The 23,986-nt window shown below is 46.5% G+C and overlaps 1 protein-coding gene across 1 annotated transcript in view; it reads left to right on the top strand.

The window, feature by feature from the left end:
* The window catches only part of LOC143289759 (breast cancer anti-estrogen resistance protein 3 homolog), a 62,478-nt gene extending 47,409 nt beyond the window's left edge, over nucleotides 1-15,069 (top strand). The window contains 7 exon segments of the mRNA XM_076598860.1: nucleotides 4,129-4,258; nucleotides 7,040-7,151; nucleotides 8,012-8,069; nucleotides 8,736-9,297; nucleotides 9,299-10,761; nucleotides 11,269-11,437; nucleotides 11,974-15,069. Coding sequence (XP_076454975.1) covers nucleotides 4,129-4,258; nucleotides 7,040-7,151; nucleotides 8,012-8,069; nucleotides 8,736-9,297; nucleotides 9,299-10,761; nucleotides 11,269-11,437; nucleotides 11,974-13,185 — 3,706 coding nt within the window. The 3' untranslated portion in view covers nucleotides 13,186-15,069.
* Nucleotides 15,070-23,986: the final 8,917 nt, after the last annotated feature.

Below are 23,986 nucleotides of genomic sequence, written 5' to 3'. Positions count from 1 at the left end.
TGCGCTTCGCAAGTTGTTGGGAGTTGGAAACCTTACTGACGGATTTGACTTTGCGTGCCTTGTGGCTGTTTCGGCTGTGTGGAAGATTGAGTTGCAGTGTAAGTTGAAACTGTAAGTATGTGTTTGGAAAGTGGGTCTGTTTTTAAAGGTATGCTTTTCGGGGTTTTTTGTTTTATGTTTTTTTTTTTATTTTTTTTTATTTTTTTTAATCTGGGACAGTTTGAATGACGTGCGTGTGTATGTGTATGAGTGTATGGTGGAAACTGGAATTCTCTGTGTCTGTGTGTGTGTGTGTGTGCGCGCGCGCGTGCATGCGTGCGTCTGTGTGTGTGTGTGTGTGTGTGTGTGTGTGCGCAAGTCTTTGTGTAGGCTAGCCACTGTCATGGATTTTTTTTTTCCTTTATCTTGGAGTCAGTCTTCTTCTTCTTCTGCGTTCACTCGTATGCACACGAGTGGGCTTTTACGTGTATGACCGTTTTTACCCCGCCTATATGGCCATACTCCGTTTTCGGGGGTGTGCATGCTAGGTATGTTCTTCAGTGTTTCCATAACCCACCGAACGCTGACATGGATTACAGGATCTTTAACGTGCGTATTTGATCTTCTGCTTGCATATACACACGAAGGGGGTTCAGGCACTAGCAGGTCTGCACATTTTGGAGTCAGTCATTTAGCCACTTTATGAAATTATGTTAACTGTATTGAATTTAGCCGTGGGTCTGTATGATTGTTTATGTCGTGAAAAAAATGATCATTTGCTTTGCCACTGCTCATTCCATTAGGGGATTTCAAAATAAGATTGTCAGAAAATATTTGTTTACCACAACACCTCCATGATTCAGTCGATGTCTTTTAGTTAATGTTCTGTTTGTAGCGGTCACTATTACATCAAATACATAATCGTTTGACCATCGTGATAATTCGGCTTGCTTATTTATTTATTAATCGATTTTGCTTACAGACAGCGTATATCTATTAAATAAGCATGTTCAGCGGAACTGGACCTATGTGACAGTCGCAGTGCCAGCTTTCTTGTCAGTGAAACAGATGTGTCAACACAACGTAGACAGAGGCGACGGTACAGGAGGCCAGTCATGTTTTCGTCAGTAACTGGACAAAGACACCGACGTTTTACTTGGACAAAGACACCGACAGTTTGATTGGATTGGACAAAGATCCCGACATTTTGATGGGACAAAGACGCCGACATTTTGATGGGACAAAGACGCCGACAGTCTAACTGGCGATTTGAGGGGCAGTGGATTTGCACCTGTCTGCCTCTTGTAGATTCAGCTGTATCGCGAATGTTTGGTCACGAAGTCCTTCCCAAACCTCCCCCCCCTCCCCCCTGCCCCTCATAGCGCCCCCCCCCCCCCTTTTTTTTTTTTATTCCTTATCTTTCAGTCTTTTGGATGGCTTTCTTCTGTCTCTTTCTTTTTAAGAATATTTTGAACTCAGACTGAGAATGGTTCGAGCACACACTTAAGCACAGACGCGCGCGCGCGCACGCACACACACACACACACACACATACATACACACGCGCGCGCACACACACGCACGCACACACACACGCGCGCGCGCGCTCACACGCACGCACGCACGCATTAAGACATACACGGCGACACATACACACTGGCATACACACACACACTCTCTCTCTCTTCTCTCTCTCTCTCACTCACGCTCGCGCGTGCGCGCGCGCACACACACACACACACAGACACATACACAGAGGCACAGTCATACACACACACGTACACACACACACACACACACACACACACACACACGGCACGGCACGGCGGCACGAAACGCACCCGGAAACAAAGAGAGTCGAAAATCAGAATGGTTTATTGATTAGGCCTGTGCCTGTGTCAATAGAGGTGGGATGGGGGTGGGTCGAGTCAGTGTAATGATAATTCTTTGTGAAAAGCGATACTCAGATTCATGCGAGAAGAAGAAAAAAAACAACCGTACCAAAACAAAAATGATGAAAAACGGCATATTCTTCTTCATGAGAGAGAGAGAGAACGAACGAACAAACGAGCGAACTTTTTTTTAAATGAGGGAAGTGGAATAAACATGCACATGCTTTTTTTTTACTTTTTTTTTTAACATCCATCTCTCAGGGCAAAGAAAAATTCAAAAACAAACAAACAACCACCTCACATGATATCAAAAGGTTATAGAAGTACGTACATGACATTAAAATACACTCAAATGCACAGGTACATAATCAAAATGCAATGACAAAAAATGTATATGAATATAATAATATAAAGAAACAAAGAGAAAGAGTATGTGTGTGCGTGCGTGCGCGCGCGCGTGTGTGTGTGTATAAAGAACAAAAAACACCACTTCCAACTAGAAGACATGCACCATTTATTTGGACGACTCGCATGCCTTCCTCAGAACCTGGACAATATACAAGTATTTTCCCTTTGCGTTTTTGACAGCGAGAGTGAACTGCGCTTGCTTTCTCTTTCGGTCTGTCTGTCTGTCAGTCTGTCTCGCAGTATTAATCGTGATTATGAAGGCACGGTCGATATAGCTCATGGAGCCGTTTCACTGCGAAGCAGGTGTTGCGTGAATGGACGGTGTTGACTTCATATTGTGTGCCGCTGTGGTGGGCGTCTGGCGTGATCCGTGACTCTTGACGGCGCTCAGTGAGTGAACAGCACGGCAGCAGAGGGAAGAAGAAGAAGAAGAGAGAGACCGTCAGAGAGAGAGAGAGAGAGAGAGGGGGGGGGAGGGAGAGGGGAGACAGATACATGGACTGAGAACGAATGAGAGAGAGAAACATGGAGAGAGAGAGAGGGCTGGGCGGGAGGGAGAGAGAGAAAGATTCATAGAGACAGAGAACGAGGCAGAGAAACAGAGATAAAGAGAAATAGGCACACACACACACACACACACACACACACACACACAGAGCGTGAGAGAGAGGGAGAGGGGGGTGATGTTGAATAAACTACCGATTAATTTCCTCACCAAAACGCAAACTGTTATTGTTTTATGAATGATTAGTGTACCGCGAATGTATTTTGTTATTTATCAGCCTAACTCTAAACAAATCATCCATTGTAAAACTGAAGACATAATAATTGTATTCTATCTCTCGGTGCAGCTCGGGTTTAAAAGCTGGGAGGTGAAATGTAGGATTAGTAGCATGCACGTTATTTTGAGTTAGGGACCCACGGTATTCAGTTATGTATTAATATTTTTGTGAGTTATTCCGCAGCTGTTGTTTACCCCCCCCCCCTCCCCCCGTCTGCTCCTGCCTCCTCCTTCATGCTTCCTCATTGGATCCGTTTATAGATTAGAATCCGGAAACTTTTAGTGATACACACACATTAACCATGTGTATACAAACACCACAAGCGCACATATTTGATTTCATTCACACAGACACATAGCCTACAGCATACAAAAACACGCACGCATACAAAAACACACATGCAACCATACACGCACACACACATAAGCGCGCGCACACACACACACTGGAGACACACACACACACACACACACTATACACACACCACACGTGCGCTCATTTGATTTAGCACACACACACACACACACACACAAACACACACAGCCATACACGCACAAACACACACAACCCCCACCCCCCGCCCTCATCCCACCTTCACACACATTTGATTCAGTTCAGTGGTGTAGAGAGGTGAAGAAAAGAGGCAGGTGCAGTGATGTGAGCGGAAGGCGGGTTGGGAGGTGGGGGGGTGAGGTGCGATGGGATAAACGTGACAAGTGTAACTGATCCCAGCGTGCCAGAGAGCCAGATATATATATACTTCAGATAGCGTGTATATAGTCCTAGTGAGTCAGAGAGCAACAGAAGACATCGAGGATTCCTTCTTTTAGTTTCTGTCAGTGTACAGTGCCGGCGTGCGTGCGTGATTTTGTGTGTGCGTGTGTGTGTGTGCATGCGCCGGAGAATACGTGTGCCGGTGTGTGTGTGTGTGTACCCCGGCCTCAGTGTGTGTGTGTGTGTGTGTGTGTGTGTGTGAAATGCAAAGGTCAAGTTATATTGCAAGAAGTGTAAGTCTGGCGATGCTAATGAACGCAACTTTTTTTTCTTTCTTTCTTTTTTTCCGGCAGATTGGTGTTGGAGAGAGGGTACCGGAAGAAGAGAGGCATGCCGGGACGTCACATCGCCATCGGTACTTGGCTGCAGGCCCTGGATCTGTTGACTTATGAGTCTCTCTTCTCTGCTTACGGCGGTGTGGAGGTGTGTGTGTGTGTGTGTGTGTGTGTGTGTGACTATCATGTGTGTGTGAGCGCGCGCACAACATGGGTAAAATCCAAGCCGAGTAACTTGACTTGCTGTGCGCAAAGCACAGCGTAGCCTGTCGTTTAGAAAGAGAAAAAAAAATCTTATCACATTTTATTAGTAATTGGTGCTCTTCAGTTATCGTCACATCACGTTTTCTCCTGATGCAGACACCGACACACACTCCTTCACACACGCGCGCGCGCACGCACACACACACAGTGACACACTGACTTCCTTGTCAGTTGGCGACTTGAACCCTCAACAAGAGCAAGACCGAGCTTGGAGGACTGAGCCGCCCGCCTGGTTGCATACACTTGTGAGGTCACGTTTGAAGCCCACAGGGGACAGTTCCGCCCAGGTCGTGTTCGCAGGCCTTTGACTTCACACTTTTATGTCACAGGATAAAAGGAAAAAAAGCCTGTCTGCAGGCTACGTTTGCGTGACGTAATAAAGAGAAAGGGAAAAAAAGAAAAGAAAAAAAGCCATGTATACTTGAGCCTACACGTTATGACTCGTATATTTGACATGTGTCGGAAAGAGGTTGGAGACTCAGTCCGTGCTTGACAAAATCATGCTCAGTCGCGTGTTCCAAAATACTATACTGTGTCGAGTCAGTGCAGGTTTCAAAAATGCTATGTTGTGTCAAGTCAATTTAGGTTTCAAAAATGCTATATTGTGTCAAGTCAACTGATTTAGGTTTCAAAAATGCTATGTTGGGTCAAGTCAATGCAGGTTTCAAAAATGCTGTGTTTGTCAAGTCAATTTAGGTTTCAAAAATGCTGTGTTTGTCAAGTCAATTTAGGTTTCAAAAATGCTAAGTTGTGTCAAGTCAGTTTAGGTTTCAAAAATGCTGTACCTTGTCAAGTCAAATATAGGCCAGCATAGAACTGTAACGTATCATAGTTGGTGGGTTACCACCATCTGACGTCAGTCACACGAAATATGGCCTCTGACATCAGCCTACGAATCGTCATTGCGTAACGCGAAAAAGCAGTAAAAATATTTCAAAAAACTTTATAAATCATTTGCAGTCTCTGTGTATGTGTGAGAGAGAGAGAGAGGTGGAAGGGGGGTGACACTGTGAGCATACAAAGTGTGAAAATGTTACGCGCCCTTTTATAATATAAATCAAGTTCATTCTTTCGTTTGTCACCAGTTAGCGTCATCAGAGATAAGCGCATTGTACGATGGTCAGTCGTGAGCAACTGTGACCATCCGAACAGCAGAGAAGGCAACTGCTGTCCCGACTACCTGGGCCAGAATTTGATCCCCCCACCTTCCCGGGTTCGAATCTTGGTAACGGCGCCTGGTGGGTAAAGGGTGGAGATTTTTACGATCTCCCAGGTCAACATATGTGCAGACCTGCTGGTGCCTGAACCCCCTTCGTGTGTATACGCAAGCAGAAGATGAAAAACGCACGTTAAAGATCCTGTAATCCATGTCAGCGTTCGGTGGGTTATGGAAACACTGAAGAACATACCTAGCATGCACACCCCCGAAAACGGAGTATGGCTGCCTATATGGCGGGGTAAAAACGGTCATGCACGTAAAAGCCCACTCTTGTACATGCGAGTGAACGTGGGAGTTGCAGCCCACGAATGAAGAAGAAAAGAAGAAAATTTGTTGCCGTGGGTTTTTTTACGTGCACAAAGTGCATGCTGCATGCGGGACCTCGGTTTATCGTCTCATCCGAATGACTAGCGTCCAGACCACCACTCACGGTCTAGTGGAGGGGGAGAAAATATCCGGGGGTGGCTAAGCCGTGATTCGAACCAACGCGCTCAGATTTTCTCGCTTCTTAGGCGGACGCGTTACCTCTAGGCCATCACTCCACTGGGCCATCACTCCACTAGGCCATCAGGCCATCACTCCACTAGGCCATCACTCCACTAGGCCATCACTCCACCAGGCTATCAGGCCATCACTACTCTAGGCCATCACTCCACTGGGCCATCACTCCACTAGGCCATCAGGCCATCACTCCACTAGCCCATGACTCCACTAGGCCATCACTCCACTAGGCTATCAGGCCATCACTCCACTAGGCCATCAGGCCATCACTCCACTAGGCCATCAGGCCATCACTCCACTAGGCCATCAGGCCATGACTCCACTAGGCCATCACTCCACTAGGCTATCAGGCCATCACTCCTCTAGGCCATCACTCCACTAGCCCATCACTCCACTAGGCCATCACTCCACTAGGCTTTCAGGCCATCACTCCTCTAGGCCATCACTCCACTAGGCCATCAGGCCATCACTCCACTAGGCCATCACTCCACTAGGCCATCACTCCTCTAGGCCATCACTCCACTAGGCCATCAGGCCATCACTCCACTAGGCCATCACTCCACTAGGCCATCACTCCTCTAGGCCATCAGGCCATCACTCCACTAGGCCATCACTCCACTAGGCCATCAGGCCATCACTCCACTAGGCCATCACTCCACTAGGCCATCAGGTCATCACTCCTCTAGGCCATCACTCCACTAGGCCATCACTCCTCTATCACTCCACTAGTGCGTGCTGGCCATCTGGTCCAACCAGTTCGTGTCTGTCTCGTCAGGGCGTCAGTTGAGTGAAGATCATCTTGCCCAAGTTACACTGATCCCCAATCTTTCGGCCAAGAGAGGGCTTTAGGACAGTGGGCGTTGGAATCGTCCTCATAAGGCCAACTAGCCCCCAAGGCTGCAGCACTGACGCCTGACGCAAATGACGCATGAGGTATTGTTTCAGGATCTGCTGTATGCGACAGAAGGGGAGATTCGCGACCTGGGGCTGAAGAATGGAGCGCACAGAGCTAAGATTGTGTCCAGTCTGCGGATACTCCGAGAGAAATATGAAAGAGGTAATGGAATGTGTGTGTGTGTGTGTGTGTGTGTGTTAAATATTAAATTCTGAGCTCCGTTTCAGTTCATCTCCATGTATGCCGCAGCGTATGATACAGACATCTTCATTGATATTTTGCATAACTCGATTGAATTGAGCGCATTGCGTGTGTATATCTATTGTTAATGTGAATTGCCATCAAACGTCCAGCACAGACACACGCACGCCTGCATGCAGGCTACCACTGACACAGTACGGTGCCCGTTCGTTCGTTTATTTATTTATAGTCTGTTCATCTAAGATGATGATATTAGACTGAAAATAAATGATATTATTATTATCATTTGGATTATTATCATTTCTATCACAATGGTGATTGTTATTATTAATTATAAATCGACATTTCTGTATATTCGAATGAAAAAGGGGACGGTTGAGGTGGAGGGGGTGGGGGGGGGCAAGGGGGAGGGGACTCCGTTTCAGTTTCAGTAGCTCAAGGAGGCGTCACTGCGTTCGGACAAATCCATATACGCTACACCACATCTGCCAAGCAGATGCCTGACCAGCAGCGTAACCCAACGCGCTTAGTCAGGCCTTGAGAAAAAAAAGAAAAAAAAGGGGGACTAAGAAAGGAGACAGACAGACAGACAGACAGAGATCACAGAATGTGGAAAAGATAGAGTACAAAATCTAAAAATTAATGGAGAGGGTGAGTGTCAGTGATTGGAGAAAGAAAAAAAAACATACGGTGCCCGACTCTGTCACTGACGGATAACTTGATGAAGACCTTTCACACAGGACAATTTGCAGAATTGGCACACATGAACGGGACTGAGAACGGCATCATGTATTGACTGTGTTGTTGTGTATGATCTGCAGGGAAAGCTCCTGGCACGCCCAGCTATGGAATGGGGTCTCCACAACCACCTTTCTGCCCGTGAGTGTGTGTGTGTGTGTGTGTGTGTGTGTGGAGAGGGATGTGCGGCTGTACATGTGCGTATGGATAGGCTTACATGTGTGTGCGCGCATGTGTTTGTGTGTGAGTTGACATATGCGCGCATATATAGTTTTGCGTGTGTGTGTGTGTGTGTGTGTGTCGCGCAATTAGACATACAGACATAACGTTGAATTATTTCAAACAAAAATTCAGCTACATTTGGAAGAGAAGAAAATTGGGACTTTAAAACAAAGTAAGAAGAAAATGCTAAAAGGCTGTGCTTGAAGTACTTATGCATGCCTTCACTCAAGATAACCTTTGTGTGAGCAGAATGAAATTGAGGTCAGAAACGACTTCATGTTAAGAATTCTTGAACACATCTGCATGTTTCAGTCTGATCGATTTCGACAGTACCTTCCATTAATAATAACTTTATAATCCAGCTATAGAAGTTCGTATATTTTAATCATTACGTTTGTTCAGGAAGTTCAGTGACCGGATTGTGAAAGATAAAACTTCCATGGGATGGCATTGGTGGCGTACAATGTCTGCCTATCACACTGACCCGACTGGTTAAGCTTTTGAAGTCACAAAGAACATGATTTGATCCGATGTGATTTGACATGACCAGATTCTGAAAGTGACCCACAAGACGGCTACTTGCAGGATGTCGCCAACCTCCCCAACACCATCGTCCACAGACCTGTCAGCCATGTTCGCCCCTTCAGAGAGGCTGGAGCAGGACCTGCAGAGAGAGCTGAACTCGGACCCCTCGGAGCTGAAGGCCCACGTCTGGTACCACGGCACCATCTCGCGGCAGCGTGCGGAGGCCCTGGTGTCGGGGTCCTCGGGGGACTTCGTGGTCCGCGACTCCATCTCCAAGCCCGGGGACTTCGTGCTGACGTGTGGCTGGCAGGGGCAGGTGCTGCACTTCATCGTCAACGCCGTGGTAGGGGCCTGCCCACCCGGCAGCCTGCCCTCCCTCACCTTCCAGTTCGAGGACGAGGCGTTCTGCAGCGTGCAGGAGCTGGTCCACTTCTACCTGACCCGCCACAAACCCGTCACCCTCGCCTCGGGCGCCGTGCTCAGGAACCCAGTGGCCAGGGTGCTGCCGCTCAGCTACTACGACTCCAAGTACGGGTCTGTGGGGAGTGGCGGGGGGGACAGCGGCGGGCACTACACCTCTAGCCCCCCCTCCTCGTCCTCCACCCCCGCGGCAGCGCACAGTCCCCACCCCCAGACCGGGCCTGTACCGCCGGGGGGCCCGGTGGGCGGGGAGCCAGCCCGTGCTGTCCCTGGACGAGAGGGGGAAGATGAGTGGCAGTCGCAGCTCCCCTTCCTTGGAACGGTTCGGCAGTCTGCCCGTCATCAACGTCATCCCACCAGGAGGGCCTGCAGGGCGTTCTTCTTCACCGCGACCCCAGCACGCCAGGACCTCCCTGCCCTTGGACAGCCGCCACAGAGCGGGCAGTGAACCTGCGCTGAACAACGATGTCAACGTCAACGCGCGGCCCCAGTCCCTCTCTGACGATCTCACCCCCACGGGATCAGAAAGCGATCTGTCACAGCTCCCGCCCTCCGGCCCCGATCCTGTGCAGAAGCCGCTGTCACGGTCAGAGAGCAAGGTGGTTCGTTTCCCGACCTCCCAGTCCACCTCTTTCACGTCCCTGCCCCAGGCGGACAGTACCTCCCACACCCCGCCCTTTCCCAAGTCGGTGCCATCGACACCTGAAGGACTCTGGGAAAACGGCATCCCTCACTCACCCTCCGCCCCCTGCTGTCACTCCACTCCACCACCACCCTCCGCTTCTGTCAGCGATCCCTCAAGGCCCCCTCTCCCCTCCCATTCCGCACCTTCCACACCCGTCAAACCAGACAACGGTCCGTCTCGATTGCCCCCCTCCTCCTCCTCACGTCCACCCTCTCTCTCTTCCACTAGATCGGAGAGCAGTCTCTCTCGGCCGCCTCCCCCTAAGCCAAGCCGTGTGCCTTCCTTCAAGTACAAGCACCGGCCCAAAGTGCAGATCCGCAACCGGCACTTGTACGAAGAGGATGACGGCCGGGATTACACTGACGTCCACCAGCTGTCAGAGCCCCCCAGCTGGGCAGTGGGTCCTCATCAGCAACATGACCCTGCCTCTTCCCTTCCCCCGTTCCCCGTTGTGTCCAAAAGCCAGTCTTTCCGAGACGACAGAACCAAGAAGGTGAACGGCCGGTCGGGAAACCTCCACAGAGGTTACCAGACCTTGCCCCATAAGCCCAAAGCGTACAGACCATCTGAACAGCATGTGTTTTCACACAGTGTCAACTTGGATCCTGCGGGAGACAGGACGCGTTTGGAAAACAGCAGTTCACAATTCCCTGGCAACGTATATCACGAGGAGAACGGCTTCCGGAACAGACCATTCACGCTGCCCGAGGCTGCACCGGCCTCTGGAATCCAGGTGGACAGTTTCCGGTCCAACATCTTCCCGTCAGCCGACAACAGGCTCCTGGACTCCGGGGTTCTCCTGCAGACCAAGTCCCTGCTGCTGTCCTTCACCCCCCGTGACCTGGCCCGTCACATGACCAAGGCTGACCTTGAGGTGTGGAAGGTCACGGGAGAGGACGACTTTGGCTTGGGGGTCACCTCAGGGATAGAGTTGTGCACTCTGCCACAAGGACAGCAGCTACGGGAAGATGTTATTGAAAGGTGAGTTAGAGGTCAAAGTGTTGTTGAGGGACGATCAGTATGTTACTGGAAGATGATCATATGCACCATTGTGTTTCTGAAAGCCAGTGGAACAGATTAATGTGCAGTTTATAACTGAAGGCAATGATCTCATTTTTTTTCACAGTATTGTTATAAAAGATTGACAGAATGGTGCAGTTTAACTGAAAGCTTTGTTGTTTCCGATCCCATTGATTAAACTCTATACTCGTCGAACAATTAAAACATATACATTCAGGCAACACTCTTTGCCATCAGCGTAAACAGAGATACCGTTGCTTAAAAAAAATGGTCAGAAAAAACGCCCTGCTGTAATCGACCACAATTTATTATATTGTGGAACCTTTCTGCACATTATTAGAAATAACTACCTGTCGACATTTACACATCCAGTTTAAGTTCCAGTTGTCTACAAGACCTAATCAAGAACTATAATTATACGTAATGGGGCAGTGTAGTTGGTCAATCAGTATTCTAATGGATTCGCAGGTCGGAATGCCAGCGCCTGTGGGTAATGACGTCATTGCTGACGTGTACGACCGTGATGGAGAGAGCCCGGATGTTGAGCCAGTGGATTCAGGCGGCGGGGGAACTCCACGTCAGCATGGGCAACCTTTTCGCTTTCGCTTCCGTCATGGAGGCTGTGACGTCACCGCAGGTGAGGCTTTGCAGGTTGAAAGTTTTCATGATGCAGTTTGGGGTTGCCTGAAAGGGTGAATGTGAGAAATGGGATCAGGCTTGTGAGGTAGGGTGTAAAAATGAGAAACACACACTGATGTCCATACACATATACTGACATACCACACACACACGCCTCGATTTTTTGCGCGCTCGTGTGCACGCGTGTGTGTTGGTTTTTTTGTGGGTTTTTTGAGACGTCTCTCTTTTAAAAAAATTTTTTATAACTGATGTGACTGAAAGTTAAATCAACTATTAACTTAATGTTACCGTGTGTGTGTGTGTGTGTGTGTTAAATGAGCATGGATGAAATAATCGGATCATCACACATGCGATCATGCATGTACCACCTCTTCATACACACACAAGCACACACACACACACACACACACACACACACACTTTGTTTTGGTCTGTCAGTTCTCCATACCTGTGTCATTTCTCAAAGACTAACCATACTGTGCCTTGTGCTCTTCACGCTCCCCCCACCCCACCCCACGCCCCTCCTCACCTCAGGTGCAGCGGCTGAAGGACACCTGGCTGATCCTGCGCCAGCACCACACGCCCTCCGCCTTCCTCTTCGACACCAGCCTCAAGCCTCTCTTCCGGACCCTTCGCCACCACGGCAGCCCCTCCTCCTCCTCCCCCACCACCCCTCCTCCCCGCGGCCGCCCCCTCACCCTCCCCTACCTCACCCCCGTCGTGCGCATGCTGCAGGAGGGCCTGCACGACGCTCCGGACCACTCCTCTCACTTCCACCAGCTGCTGCACTCCTGGCAGCCCTCGGACCTTCAGCAGAGCCTGGACGTGGTGCTCAACCACCTCCACAACGCTCGCTGCGCCGCCGCCTGGTGGCAGACCTCGGCCCTCGCCTCGTCGGCAAGGGACGTCCTCGCGGAGGTGCAGAATACCTGTCACATGAATCACGCGGAGCGAAAACGGGTCGAGGAGCAGGAGAACGTCAAGATCGTTTCTGAAGAGCAGGAGAACGTCAAGATCGTTTCTGAAGAGCAGGAGAACGTCAAGAACGTTTCAGGAGAGGAGGAGAACGTCAAGAACGTTTCAGGAGAGCAGGAGAACATCAAGAACGTTTCAGGAGAGCAGGAGAACGTTTCAGGAGAGCAGGAGAACGTCAAGAACGTTTTGGGAGGCACTCAAGTGGTGGAGGAGAAAAGGAAGGCAGATGAGCGGCCCCGCGGGGAGAACATGCAAGAGCTACGGAACAATCAAAACATCTCCAACGTGCGGGAGAAGATCAAGAGGTTCAACGGGAACCACGACGGATCAGAGGAGAACAACAGGCTCAACGCGTTCAAAAAGAACCCTGCCCCAGAAACGCGGAAGATCAAAGAACTCCACGGTGACCGACAGAACTGCTCTGAAGAGCTGAGCGTGCAGGACCTCAAGGAGAACGAGAAGAACATTTCGGAAAAGCAGGAGGCCGACAATCCTAAGACTCTGGAGGGAGACCCAGACATCAAGAGCCTGCAGGATGTCGGCGAGAACGGCTCCGAGGTGCCGAGCAAGGAGGCAGCAGGAGAGGAGAAGCAGCAGGAGGGCAGCCTGGAACTGGAAGAGCTGTTCCGGACAGAGTTCCACCTGCGGTTGATGTGGGGGTCACAGGGGACTGGGGCCGCACGGGCCCAGCGCGTGAGCAAGTTCCAGCAGCTGTTGAGCGTGCTGTCCGAGAGGCTGGAACCTGCTGGGAATAACGGGACGGAGGTGTAGGGAGTATACGTGATAGTCGTGTTCGACTATTGACCATCAGAACAGCAGAGGAGGCAACTGCTGTCCCTACCATCTGGGTTAGAGTTTGATAAATGTGGAGAGTTGTCTTACCCAAGTTACATCCCCACTCTCTCGGCGAAGAGGGTTTTAGGACAGTCAGCGTTGGGATGGTTCCCAAAGGCCATCTAGCCCCCCAAGGTTGCAGCACTAAGAGCCAGTGCAATTTTGCCTCCTAGTTTGAGAGTCATAGTCCTTCACAAAAGACGTAGGTAGTGTGCTTCCTTCAGTCTCGGGGAGACTATCGAGTCAAGTTGTGTGCTCTTGGTGGTGTTTCTGGCGCAGCGTCGGTTGTGGCTTCAGATTAGTGACAGGCCTGTTCGAGAACGGCAGCCGACTTCCACCCACTTTGCGCAGCCGAAGGTCTGATGCTGGCACGGAGGTAGACATGTGGGAAGTTCAAAAACAGAAGGGGGTGTCGATGTGACTTGTTTCGGTGCAATCCTGTTTTGTATGGACAAATTTATTTATTTATTTAATCTCTGTCGCTTTTTCTGTGTGTACGGGGCGCGCGCACACTGCTACATAAACATACTGGGAAGTATGTATACGGGGCGCGCGCACACTGCTACATAAACATACTGGGAAGTATGTATACGGGGCGCGCGCACACTGCTACATAAACACACTGGGAAGTATGTATACGGGGCGCGCGCACACTGCTACATAAACATACTGGGAAGTATGTAAAGTTGAAAACTGTGCCATAGAATCAGAAGACTGCAGTATTTAAACGGTTAACCCACGGCTGTGTTTTATGTGTATTGTAGAAGCAACTTTCAGTGCTTGCCAATACCAACGTAAATTTCAAAACTGTGTGCGCGCGTGTGTATTGACCTTTTTTTATTTTTTTTTTTTTTATACACACCTACCTGGTAACTTATCTTCGGATTATGTATGTCGGAAAAAGTGTAGGGCTTGTTTCAAAGCGAACTTTGTTGATGAAAAATGTAGCGTATTTTTTTGCACCAGATTCGCATCTTGACACTTTCATTGTACTGATCATTTTGTGTAACATTTTGTTCGATAAAATCCCACTTTAAAAATGTCCAGAATGGTTGCATCGTTGGCACATTTACAGGCTCATGGACTTTGATATTTGTATATTTCGCAAATAGTCAGTCAGTCTATCTCGAGAAATCGTCAAACTCTTTCAGCGCCGGCCTACCTACAAGCCCACCGACTTGACAGGACATTGTAGTGTTTTTTTTTTATTTGCTGCTCCACAGAGCATTTTGAGTCATTCGTTGGTCTTACATCTTAAGAAACTGCACGAAAATAGCCCACGTCATACAAAATTACGTCTTACGCACGAGTTTTACACATGGTGTATTGGATGGCTACGCAGTCCTAATATTACAAACATTGACGTTTCCACGTACCCTTATATACAGTGTATGAGGAATCACACTCTTTTATTCCATCTTGCAAACTTTTTCCGCCTGTCCGTCATCACGAAGCGTAGGCTGTATGATAAACTACTCATCATTCGTCTTTTTTAATCTCCATGTTTTTCTGCCTCCGTTTTCTTTACACGAAGGCTGTACAAGGCTATTCATACATATATATGCAGAATATGATGTTTGCCTTGGATCTCAAGGGCTGCGTGAGGAATGACGAGCTTGTCTACTTATTCACTTCATCTGTGCTATCACCGATCTTCTCTCTCTCTCTGGATCATTTTCTTGCACGAAGGCTGTCTAAATGTGGGCCTATGCAGAATGTCACCCCACCCCCACGATTTTTTTTTTAATAGTACAAAGTTCCTTGTTACTAAAAAAAATAATAATAAAAAATGAAAATAAAAACGCCACAAAAATCACAAAACGCGGCCTTCTGCGTGTTGAGTTGTATATGCGTTATCATCCTACATTGTTTCAGCAATAAAATTTCAACTGATGGGGGGGAAAAGTTCGAACTGTAATTGGAGAAAGAGTGTGAGACATAAACAGAGAGCAATTGTCTGGTTGAAGCTTTCAGCCTCCATTGCCAGACGTCACACACACACACACACACACACACACACGAACACACACACTGACATACAGTGCAACAACAACAAAGTGTAATTCTGGAAATCAGAGAGATGTTTCGCAGTTGTCCAGCCTCCTACACGATCTTGCCTTTACGGGATTCCAAACGCCGTGACGTGCCGCCCTTTCCACAACTCCCTCCTTTCTTTTTGTCCGTCCTGGTCGTCATCACCAGATACAAGAAGGGGTTCAGGGCAGAGTTGAGGGGGTACACAAACACCGCCAGAGCCTCGTTCGCCTTTTCAGCCACGGGAAAGCCGGACCATCCTAGCACCCCCCACACCGCAACCAGACACCAGCACACGCTCTCTGTGAGGCCAATGCCGACCACTCTCCGAGCCAGGACCACATCGTGTGACCACCGAGGCACGGTCGTGTCGAGTGCTTCCAGCGTTGGGGTGATGTTTGATAACTTGTTTCTCACCGTGCAACAGATACAGGCCTGCTGAGCAGAGACAATCAAAGCCAGAACAAAGTTAAAGATAATCAATACACCAAAAGAATATGCTCTTCCTTCATAGTCTTGGTTTGAAACTGCCAGTGGAGTACAGATGTCAGTCTGGCCATAGAAATCCCACTGCAACACTGGAAGTACTGGTATCAAGGCGATAAGCCAACCAACCAACCAAATCAACAGACAAGCCACAACTGCTGAGGCCCTCTCAAATCGGAAGGCGCTGCGTGGAAAGCAGAGGACAACAAAACGGTTCGCTGTGACGAAACAGATGACCAGAGCCGACACCTCGCTGGACAACAATGACAGAAAACCTGCTGCTTTACACATTGCACTGCTTTTCCATCCGCCTTCAGCAGCGAGATACGTGTCACGGTATAATTCACGTGCCGCACCGACTATGACAATGTAGATACCCGTCAGAAAGTCGGCCATGTTGAGGTTGATGATAAATGTAGTGAAACCATTTGTGACATGCTTCCTCCTCCTGAAACTCTTGTAGAAACACAACGCATTCCCTGTCAGAGCCAGGCAGGCGATCAGCCACAAATACCCACGGTGTGTCCGTGATGACAGTAACATGGCAGTGCGTTCACCACGGCCATTTGATGACATGTCGTCACTGTCATCTTCCCACGCTGGGGCAGAGCAAAATGAATCGTCAAAATAATCGGGTAGCACCACTTTACTGCAAAGTTTAGAGTTTTGTGTGATTATCTCAGCCAGATGAAGAAGACCCTTGAATATGTTCAATGGAAAAGTTTTCACAGGGCTACCGCCCAGGTACACATCCCTCAATTGTGGCGTAAACTGAAACGCACTACCCTTTAATGTGTGGATCGAAGTCGAAGTCAAATTCAGTCTGTGCACTTGTGGAAAGGCAGACAAAGCTTCGAAGTCAAATGTTGTCAGCTTGGTAAACGACGCATCTATCACATTCAGTTCTCTCTGCATTACATCATTAGAAAAATCAGTGTAGAGTGTCTGGAGAGGATTCATGGATAGTGATAGTACTTTCAGATTTTTAAAACCAACAAAGGTCACCATGTTGACTGTTTGTAAATAGTTGCCATTGAGGTTCAAAACCTTCAGATTCAGCAAGCTTGTTTCGGATAAGGATGTCAAGGAACAGTGGGCAAGACTCAGATGAATCAGATAGTTATTGTTCGTCACATCCGACAGACTCATACCCGAACCGTTGGCGTTCAGGAAGCGAAGATGAGGAAAGTGTAGCGCAGTGAAACGCTGACGGCAGACAAACGTGTGACCCTGACACAGACAGCCCTCAGGACAAGGTCCGTCACACGACAGTTCGTCGTCATGCATGGGGCAGTGAGACCAGCCGTCACATAAGTGATCGAAATGCACGCAGGTGGAAGAAGACCTGCACCTGAAGAATCCTGGACACGTGAACTCATCACATTGATCTTCGTCCAGGCCGTTAAGACAATCAAGCCACCCATTGCACCGTGTGTAGATAGGCAGACAGTCGTTGAATTCGCCAGGACAACGATAGTGGCTGTCCGGACAGGACTCGTTGGCTTCCATCGGCACTGAGGTGAACCGCAGGACACCGTCGAAATTGACAAGAGCTGGGGATGGAACAAAGTGATGCTGAACTGTCACGGGTGTGGAAGTGCCGCACTTCCATTCATCCGAGCCGTCACGACACTGGGGCACGTGATCACACACCTTGTCACTGGAGATGCACTGACCGTTGAAACAGGAAAAGGCGTTGATGCACACTGGATGTTTGCAGAACGACTCGTCACTCTTATCTGGACAATCCTCGATGAAGTCACATACCAGAGAGTAGGATAACGTGGTCCTGTCATCACTGCAAACAAATGCAGGTACTAAGCGCCCGACGGAAGGTGGTATAACAGTCCACGGATTCTCAGGACCCACATAACAGATAGACATCTGGGGAACACACAAATGGGTGTATCTGTTGCCACACACAATAAACTGGAAGGTTACTTGACCCGAATTGCACTTTGTGAGAAACGGGACTGTGTTGAGCCAATGATCAGTGTTAGTCACAGTGGCCAAGCTGCTCCACTTAGGCCTGGAGTGACGCGTGTTTATCCGCCGTATTGTCTCGTTTGTCCGGAATTCACACACTGTCCCGTAGAGGGACAAAATGTTGGGTGTTTGTTCACAAAGCTGAGGATCAAGTTGTGAGGTGTGGTAACCAGTTACCAAACACCTGTTTGATGGGTATAACGTTCGGTTTTTCACAGCCACAGAATGATGAATCACACCTTTACCTCCATCAGTCACTGAATGTACATACATGTTCCCGGCACTCGCAGCCCGGGAATCATACACAGTACGATTCGAGGAATGAGTGTACAAACCAACCCAGTGGTTGATGTGTCTGTTTGGGTGTAAGTGTTTCTGTGCCATGTTTTGAAGCCTGCCATACCAATCATGCACGCACAACGGCAAACCTGGTTGGCCCCAACTACCCGACAGTTGTCCACAATGATCCGTGGCCCTTCTCCCGAGGTTAAGAACAGAATTATGTGATCCATCTGCGCTATCATTCTGAACCTCGTTCAAACTGGGTACAAATTTGTAGCAATGATTACACATGGCCACCATACCCGGACAGTCGGAACTGCTGTAGGGACAGTGTTCTGTCTCATCTTGTCCATTGTCACACTCCACCTCAAGGTTACAGGCCAGGTGGTGATGAAAGCTGGGGTAGTGCGGCACAGAACAGTTCCACAAACCACTCACTGTTTTCTGAGGCGTTCGACTCTCAGGGAAAAAGGAAACGTGGAGTTGAAAGCAATTTGTATTGATACACGAATCTCTGTCCACCTGAACACTGAGTTCTTCGGCCTCGAGAACATGGGCAAAGTCAGACTCCAAGTCATTAACTCTGTTCCAAACTTCAGTTTGTGTCCCTTGACTGTTGTTCATAAAATGCCGATACAACCTAACACTTGTCAAGTAGGGCACGGTTTCTTTGAAACTGACCATGGCTACATGATTAACTGGGACAAGTATATTCCTCCACAAGAAACGTGAATCGGTCACGCTCAAATTTCCATTCACGGTGATGTAGCCAGCTAATGGTGACGTCCTCACAAACTCCAGTTGGTCTGAATCTGTGCTGACTTTCAAATCATTAAAAAAAAAATTGAATATATATCTATCTATCTAATAATAATAATGATGATGGATACTTCTATAGTACACTATCCAGAAATCTGCTCTAGGTGCTTTACAAAAACACTTTTGTTAACATAACACATTACATCAATGTTACACACCAAAATGTGACTAAACACACACACACACACACACACACACACACACACACACACACACACACTATGCATATATACATTTTAACAGAGTGTACCTAACAGCTACCCTAAACACGTATGCACACATAGGCACGCACAAATTTACATAAACACACGTGCACACGCGCGCGCGCACACACACACACACAATACATATTCATATACACGCGTGTAGTTATGTACACATACATATGTATACACACATAGTCAAGCACAGCTAACGCAAAGGAAGTGGACCTGCCACAATTGAACTTATTGCTGAGGGAAAAGTTGAGTTTTGAGACGACATTTAAAAGATGTAAGGGAATCAGAATGACGGAGGTTATCAGGGAGCTTGTTCCATGTCTTTGGGTATATATATATATATATATATATATATATAAATCCATTGACCAATTATTTTTTTAAATCAATCACAAAAAAACGTCTCCCTCAAACTGACAAGTAAATTAACCTCACATAAAAAGTTAACAAACAAGTCAAAAACAATACAAACAAACAACCAGACAAAAACAAAAAAAAACAACAACAAAAAACTGTACCAAAAACAGGCAAACCCCCCCCCCCCCACACACACACACAAAACTGTAACTCCACAAATGTCACCGTTAATTTTATACCCGATGCATCTACCTCCGGCTGTACTCCACTAAATTTTTTTGACACGCCACCACTTTGAAATGTTCATTACCTGTGACAACTTAATGAAGAATTGCACTGGTCAAAACCAAGAAGACACTGTAACTGATCAGTGGACAAAATCTGAGCTTGATCAAGAAAGAATCTGAATCTCCTTCACGAAAGTCCAGTATTAAACCACCTGAAATCACTATTAAAAAGGTATGGGTCGTGCATGACCCACACGAGCTTTCGAGGGGTGACCACGTTTTTTTCCTCTTTAAAAAGCATGGGTCATACACGACCCACACAAGCGTCCGTGTGTAGTTAAAACGCCACCTTTAATTACTCATTAACTAATTAATGATTTTTTTTTTTTTTTTTTGGCAAAAGTTGGCCTTTTAGGTGTAGGAAGCATTTCTGAAATTTTGTAGAAAAATATTAAGAATTTGCTGAGATATTTGCGTTTTTGTACCCTTCTGGGTCGTGTACGACCCACGATAGCCAGCGAAGGTTAATTAATTGTCAGTCAATCCAGTGAAACAGTCAGCCAGACAGTCAATCAAGTCCAAAATAGGCAAAGTCAATCCAATGTAAACAGGCAGACAATCCAGTACAAACGGTTAAGTCAATCCAGAGTTAACGAGCAAAGTTAATCCAAAGTTAACAGGGAAAAAAGTCAGTATCAGTATCAGTAGCTCAAGGAGGCATCACTGCATTCGGTCAAATCCATATACGCTACACCACATCTGCTAAGCAGATGCCTGATCAGCAGCGTAACCCAACAGGCTTAGTCAGGCCTTGAGAAAAAAATAATAAAATAAAATAAAATAAAATAAGTAAAAAATAACAAAAATTAAAAAATAAACAAATAATTTTTTTCTTAATTAATAAAATAAAATAATAAATAACAAAAATAATAAATACATAAAAATACTAATAATAATAATAATATTTTAAAGGCGCAAAATCTTGATTAAGTCAACTCTAGGCGCGCACGCACACACACACAAACACACACAAAAGAAAAATAATAAGCAAATAAATGTAAAACATGCAGACACACATTCACACACACATACATGCATAACAGATATGCAACAAACATGCACTTTCACAGATATGAAAGCATGATCAAATACACATAAAGGTACATGAGCACCAACACACACACACACACACACACACACATTACCCTGCCCCCCACCTGCTCCACACACTCATTTCTCGGCCACACATTGCAGCATTCCACGGCACACACACACACACCCACTCTTACTTGTACAAGCACACACACATACGCCCATATCCCCCCCCCCCAAGCCCCCCTCCGCCCCCCCTATACACACACACACACACACACACATATATATATATATATATGCACACCTGCACGTTCCAATATTCCATTGCTCCCACAGTGTAGACATGCTTACACACACATACCTCATCCTCTACACACACACACACACTTAAATCAAGTGTAAACAGGCAAAGTTAGTCCAGTCTAAACAGGCAAAGTCAATCCAGTCTTAGCAGTCAATCCAGTGTCAACAGCTAAAGTCAAACCTGTGTCAACAGGCAGTCGATCCATCATTACTAAACAATCCAGTATAAATGGCTCGAGTCAGTCCAGTGTCAACAGGCAAAGTCAATCCAATCTTACTAAAACAATCCAGTGTAAACAGCTAAAGTCAATCCAATGTCAACAGGCAGTCAATCCAGTGTCAACAGCTAAAGTCAATCCAGTCTATCTACTCAATCCTGTGTAGACAGCTAAAGTCAATCCATTTTTACAAGTCAATCCACTGTAGACAGCTAAAGTCAATCCATTTTTACAAGTCAATCCAGTGTTGACAGCTAAAGTCAATCCATTTTTACAAGTCAATCCAGTGTTGACAGCTAAAGTCAATCCATTCTTACAAGTCAATCCAGTGTTGACAGCTAAAGTCAATCCATTTTTACAAGTCAATCCACTGTAGACAGCTAAAGTCAATCCATTCTTACAAGTCAGTCCAGTGTATACAGCTAAAGTCAATCCATTTTTACAAGTCAATCCAGTGTTGACAGCTAAAGTCAATCCATTTTTACAAGTCAGCGCAGTGTTGACAGCTAAAGTCAATCCATTCTTACAAGTCAATCCAGTGTTGACAGCTAAAGTCAATCCATTCTTACAAGTCAATCCAGTGTTGACAGCAAAAGTCAATCCATTCTTACAAGTCAGTCCAGTGTATACAGCTAAAGTCAATCCATTCTTACAAGTCAGCCCAGTGTATACAGCTAAAGTCAATCCATTCTTACAAGTCAATCCAGTGTAAACAGGCAAAGTCAATCCAGTGAAAAACAAAGTATATCTTGCGTAAACAGGGAGATAAGCAATGTCAATCCTGTGTAAACAGACACACAGATTAAGTCAGTCCACAGTAAAAAGACTGATTAAAGTCAACCGAGTGTGAACAAAGTCAGTGTGATCAGACAAAGTCAATCCAGTGTAAACTAAGTCAATCCAGCGCTAGAAGGCAACGTCAATTCAGTGTAAGCAAATTAAACCCAGTGTAAGCAGACAGGCCAGCCAGTCATTGTGCATTAATATATTTGTAATATCTGTAAATAGTGCTTAATAACCTGCGAACTCTGTTTTGCACATAACAGAGAGAGGGAGAGAGACAGAGAGAGAGAGAGAGAGAGAGAGCAACAGAAGAGAGAGAGAGAAAGAGAGAGAGAGAGAATTTGACGTAGATCCATGGCAACTGCATATATAAGTAATAACTAACAAGGCTGACAGCATGTGAAAGGACAACACATCAAAAAAAAAAATCACATCAAATAACAAACGTCAGTCAGTTTGAGAAACTCGTCTGTTATAATGTTTTTCAGCAGATTTTTTTTTCCTTTATTTTCATTTACTCCTTTTACTCCTGTGTTTGTAACTCTCTACAGAACTATTCACTTAAGATTTTGCTGATAAAATTTTATGCCTTCAAACTTTTTTACATTTTTTTTATAAATAATTAAAAAAATCAAGAATACTCAAAACTGATACCACACATGATGAATGAGTTGTGGGAAAAATATGTGATGACCAGAGGTTAACTTCATTATTTCTTCTTCTTTTTTTTTCTAATGGAAGCTAAAAAATAAATAAATAAATAAATTTTTTTTAAAAAGCATAAAGACAAGTTGCAACTAGTATTTGAGAAATGGACGTAAATCTGAGAAGAAAGGTATCACAAGTTACCAGCACTTACGCCAGCATTCCACTGCTGATGAACATTAGTCAAAGCATGCGATGATTTTTATCACAGCTTCAACCTTCTCTGCATGAGAAAATGATGTCAGAATTTAAACATCCCCGCACGTTTTATCATATGGATCTGCAGAGGCACAGTGTGTCTTCAGCTTATTAATTAATTCATGTTAATTACTCTGACCTGAAGAGTTTCTACACTGCGAAACGTCAACTGTTACCTAGCTTGGGTGCCAAAGAGCACGTAAACTTAAAGGGAGGCTGGTTCATGCTGTTTATTTGTTGGAGTAAGCAATGAAAACTCTACCAAAATGGATATCGCAAGACCACTTGGCATTTACGTATCAGAAAACCTAAAATGAACAGTATAGTATAGTAACATAGTATAGTATTACTCTTTTGTCACAATATATTTCTCGGTGTGAAATTGAAATTCCGTCTGCTCTCCCCAGGGACAGCACGTCGCTACAATGACAGCAACACTCATCTTTTGTGTGTGCTTTCTTCTGCCTGCAAGATTTTTGTTTTTGCTATCAGAGTGGATTTTTCTTCAATATTTTGCCAGAGACAACCCTTTTGCTGCCGAGGGTTCTTTCACGTGTGTTAAGTGCATGCTGAACATGGGATCTCGGTTTATCTTCTCTTCCGAATGACCAGCGCCCAGTACATGGAACCTGAATGTCCTCATTCTGCCATTTTTAATTTCAAGAAATCCTTCCTATCTCTGCGACTGCCTTCACCTTTACACTCCATCTCGCTCACTACGATCAGCTTCGGATCCACTCTGTTTACGCATACCCAGATTCAAACACTCGACTGTTCTTCCTCTGTCTCTGGACCTTGCAATGGGAATGAACTTCCTCTTTCGCTTCGTCAAGTCTCCACACTCACCTCTTTCAAGTCTGGCCTTAAAACCCACCTCTTCCCAAAATAGCCTCCCTTGCCTGCCTCTTCCTTGTCTTTAGTTTCTACAGTTTTAGAGTTAAGCATGCGTGTGAATGACTGGTGCGAAAGCGCTTTGATTTGTCTCTGCACAAGATTCAGTGTTATATAAATACCATTATTATTATGA

Source organism: Babylonia areolata, chromosome 14, assembly GCF_041734735.1.
Source record: "Babylonia areolata isolate BAREFJ2019XMU chromosome 14, ASM4173473v1, whole genome shotgun sequence".
Classification (NCBI taxonomy): Eukaryota; Metazoa; Mollusca; class Gastropoda; order Neogastropoda; family Buccinidae; genus Babylonia; species Babylonia areolata.
The sequence above is the reverse complement of the archived record's forward strand: the minus strand, read 5'-3'. Positions and strand labels throughout refer to the sequence as shown.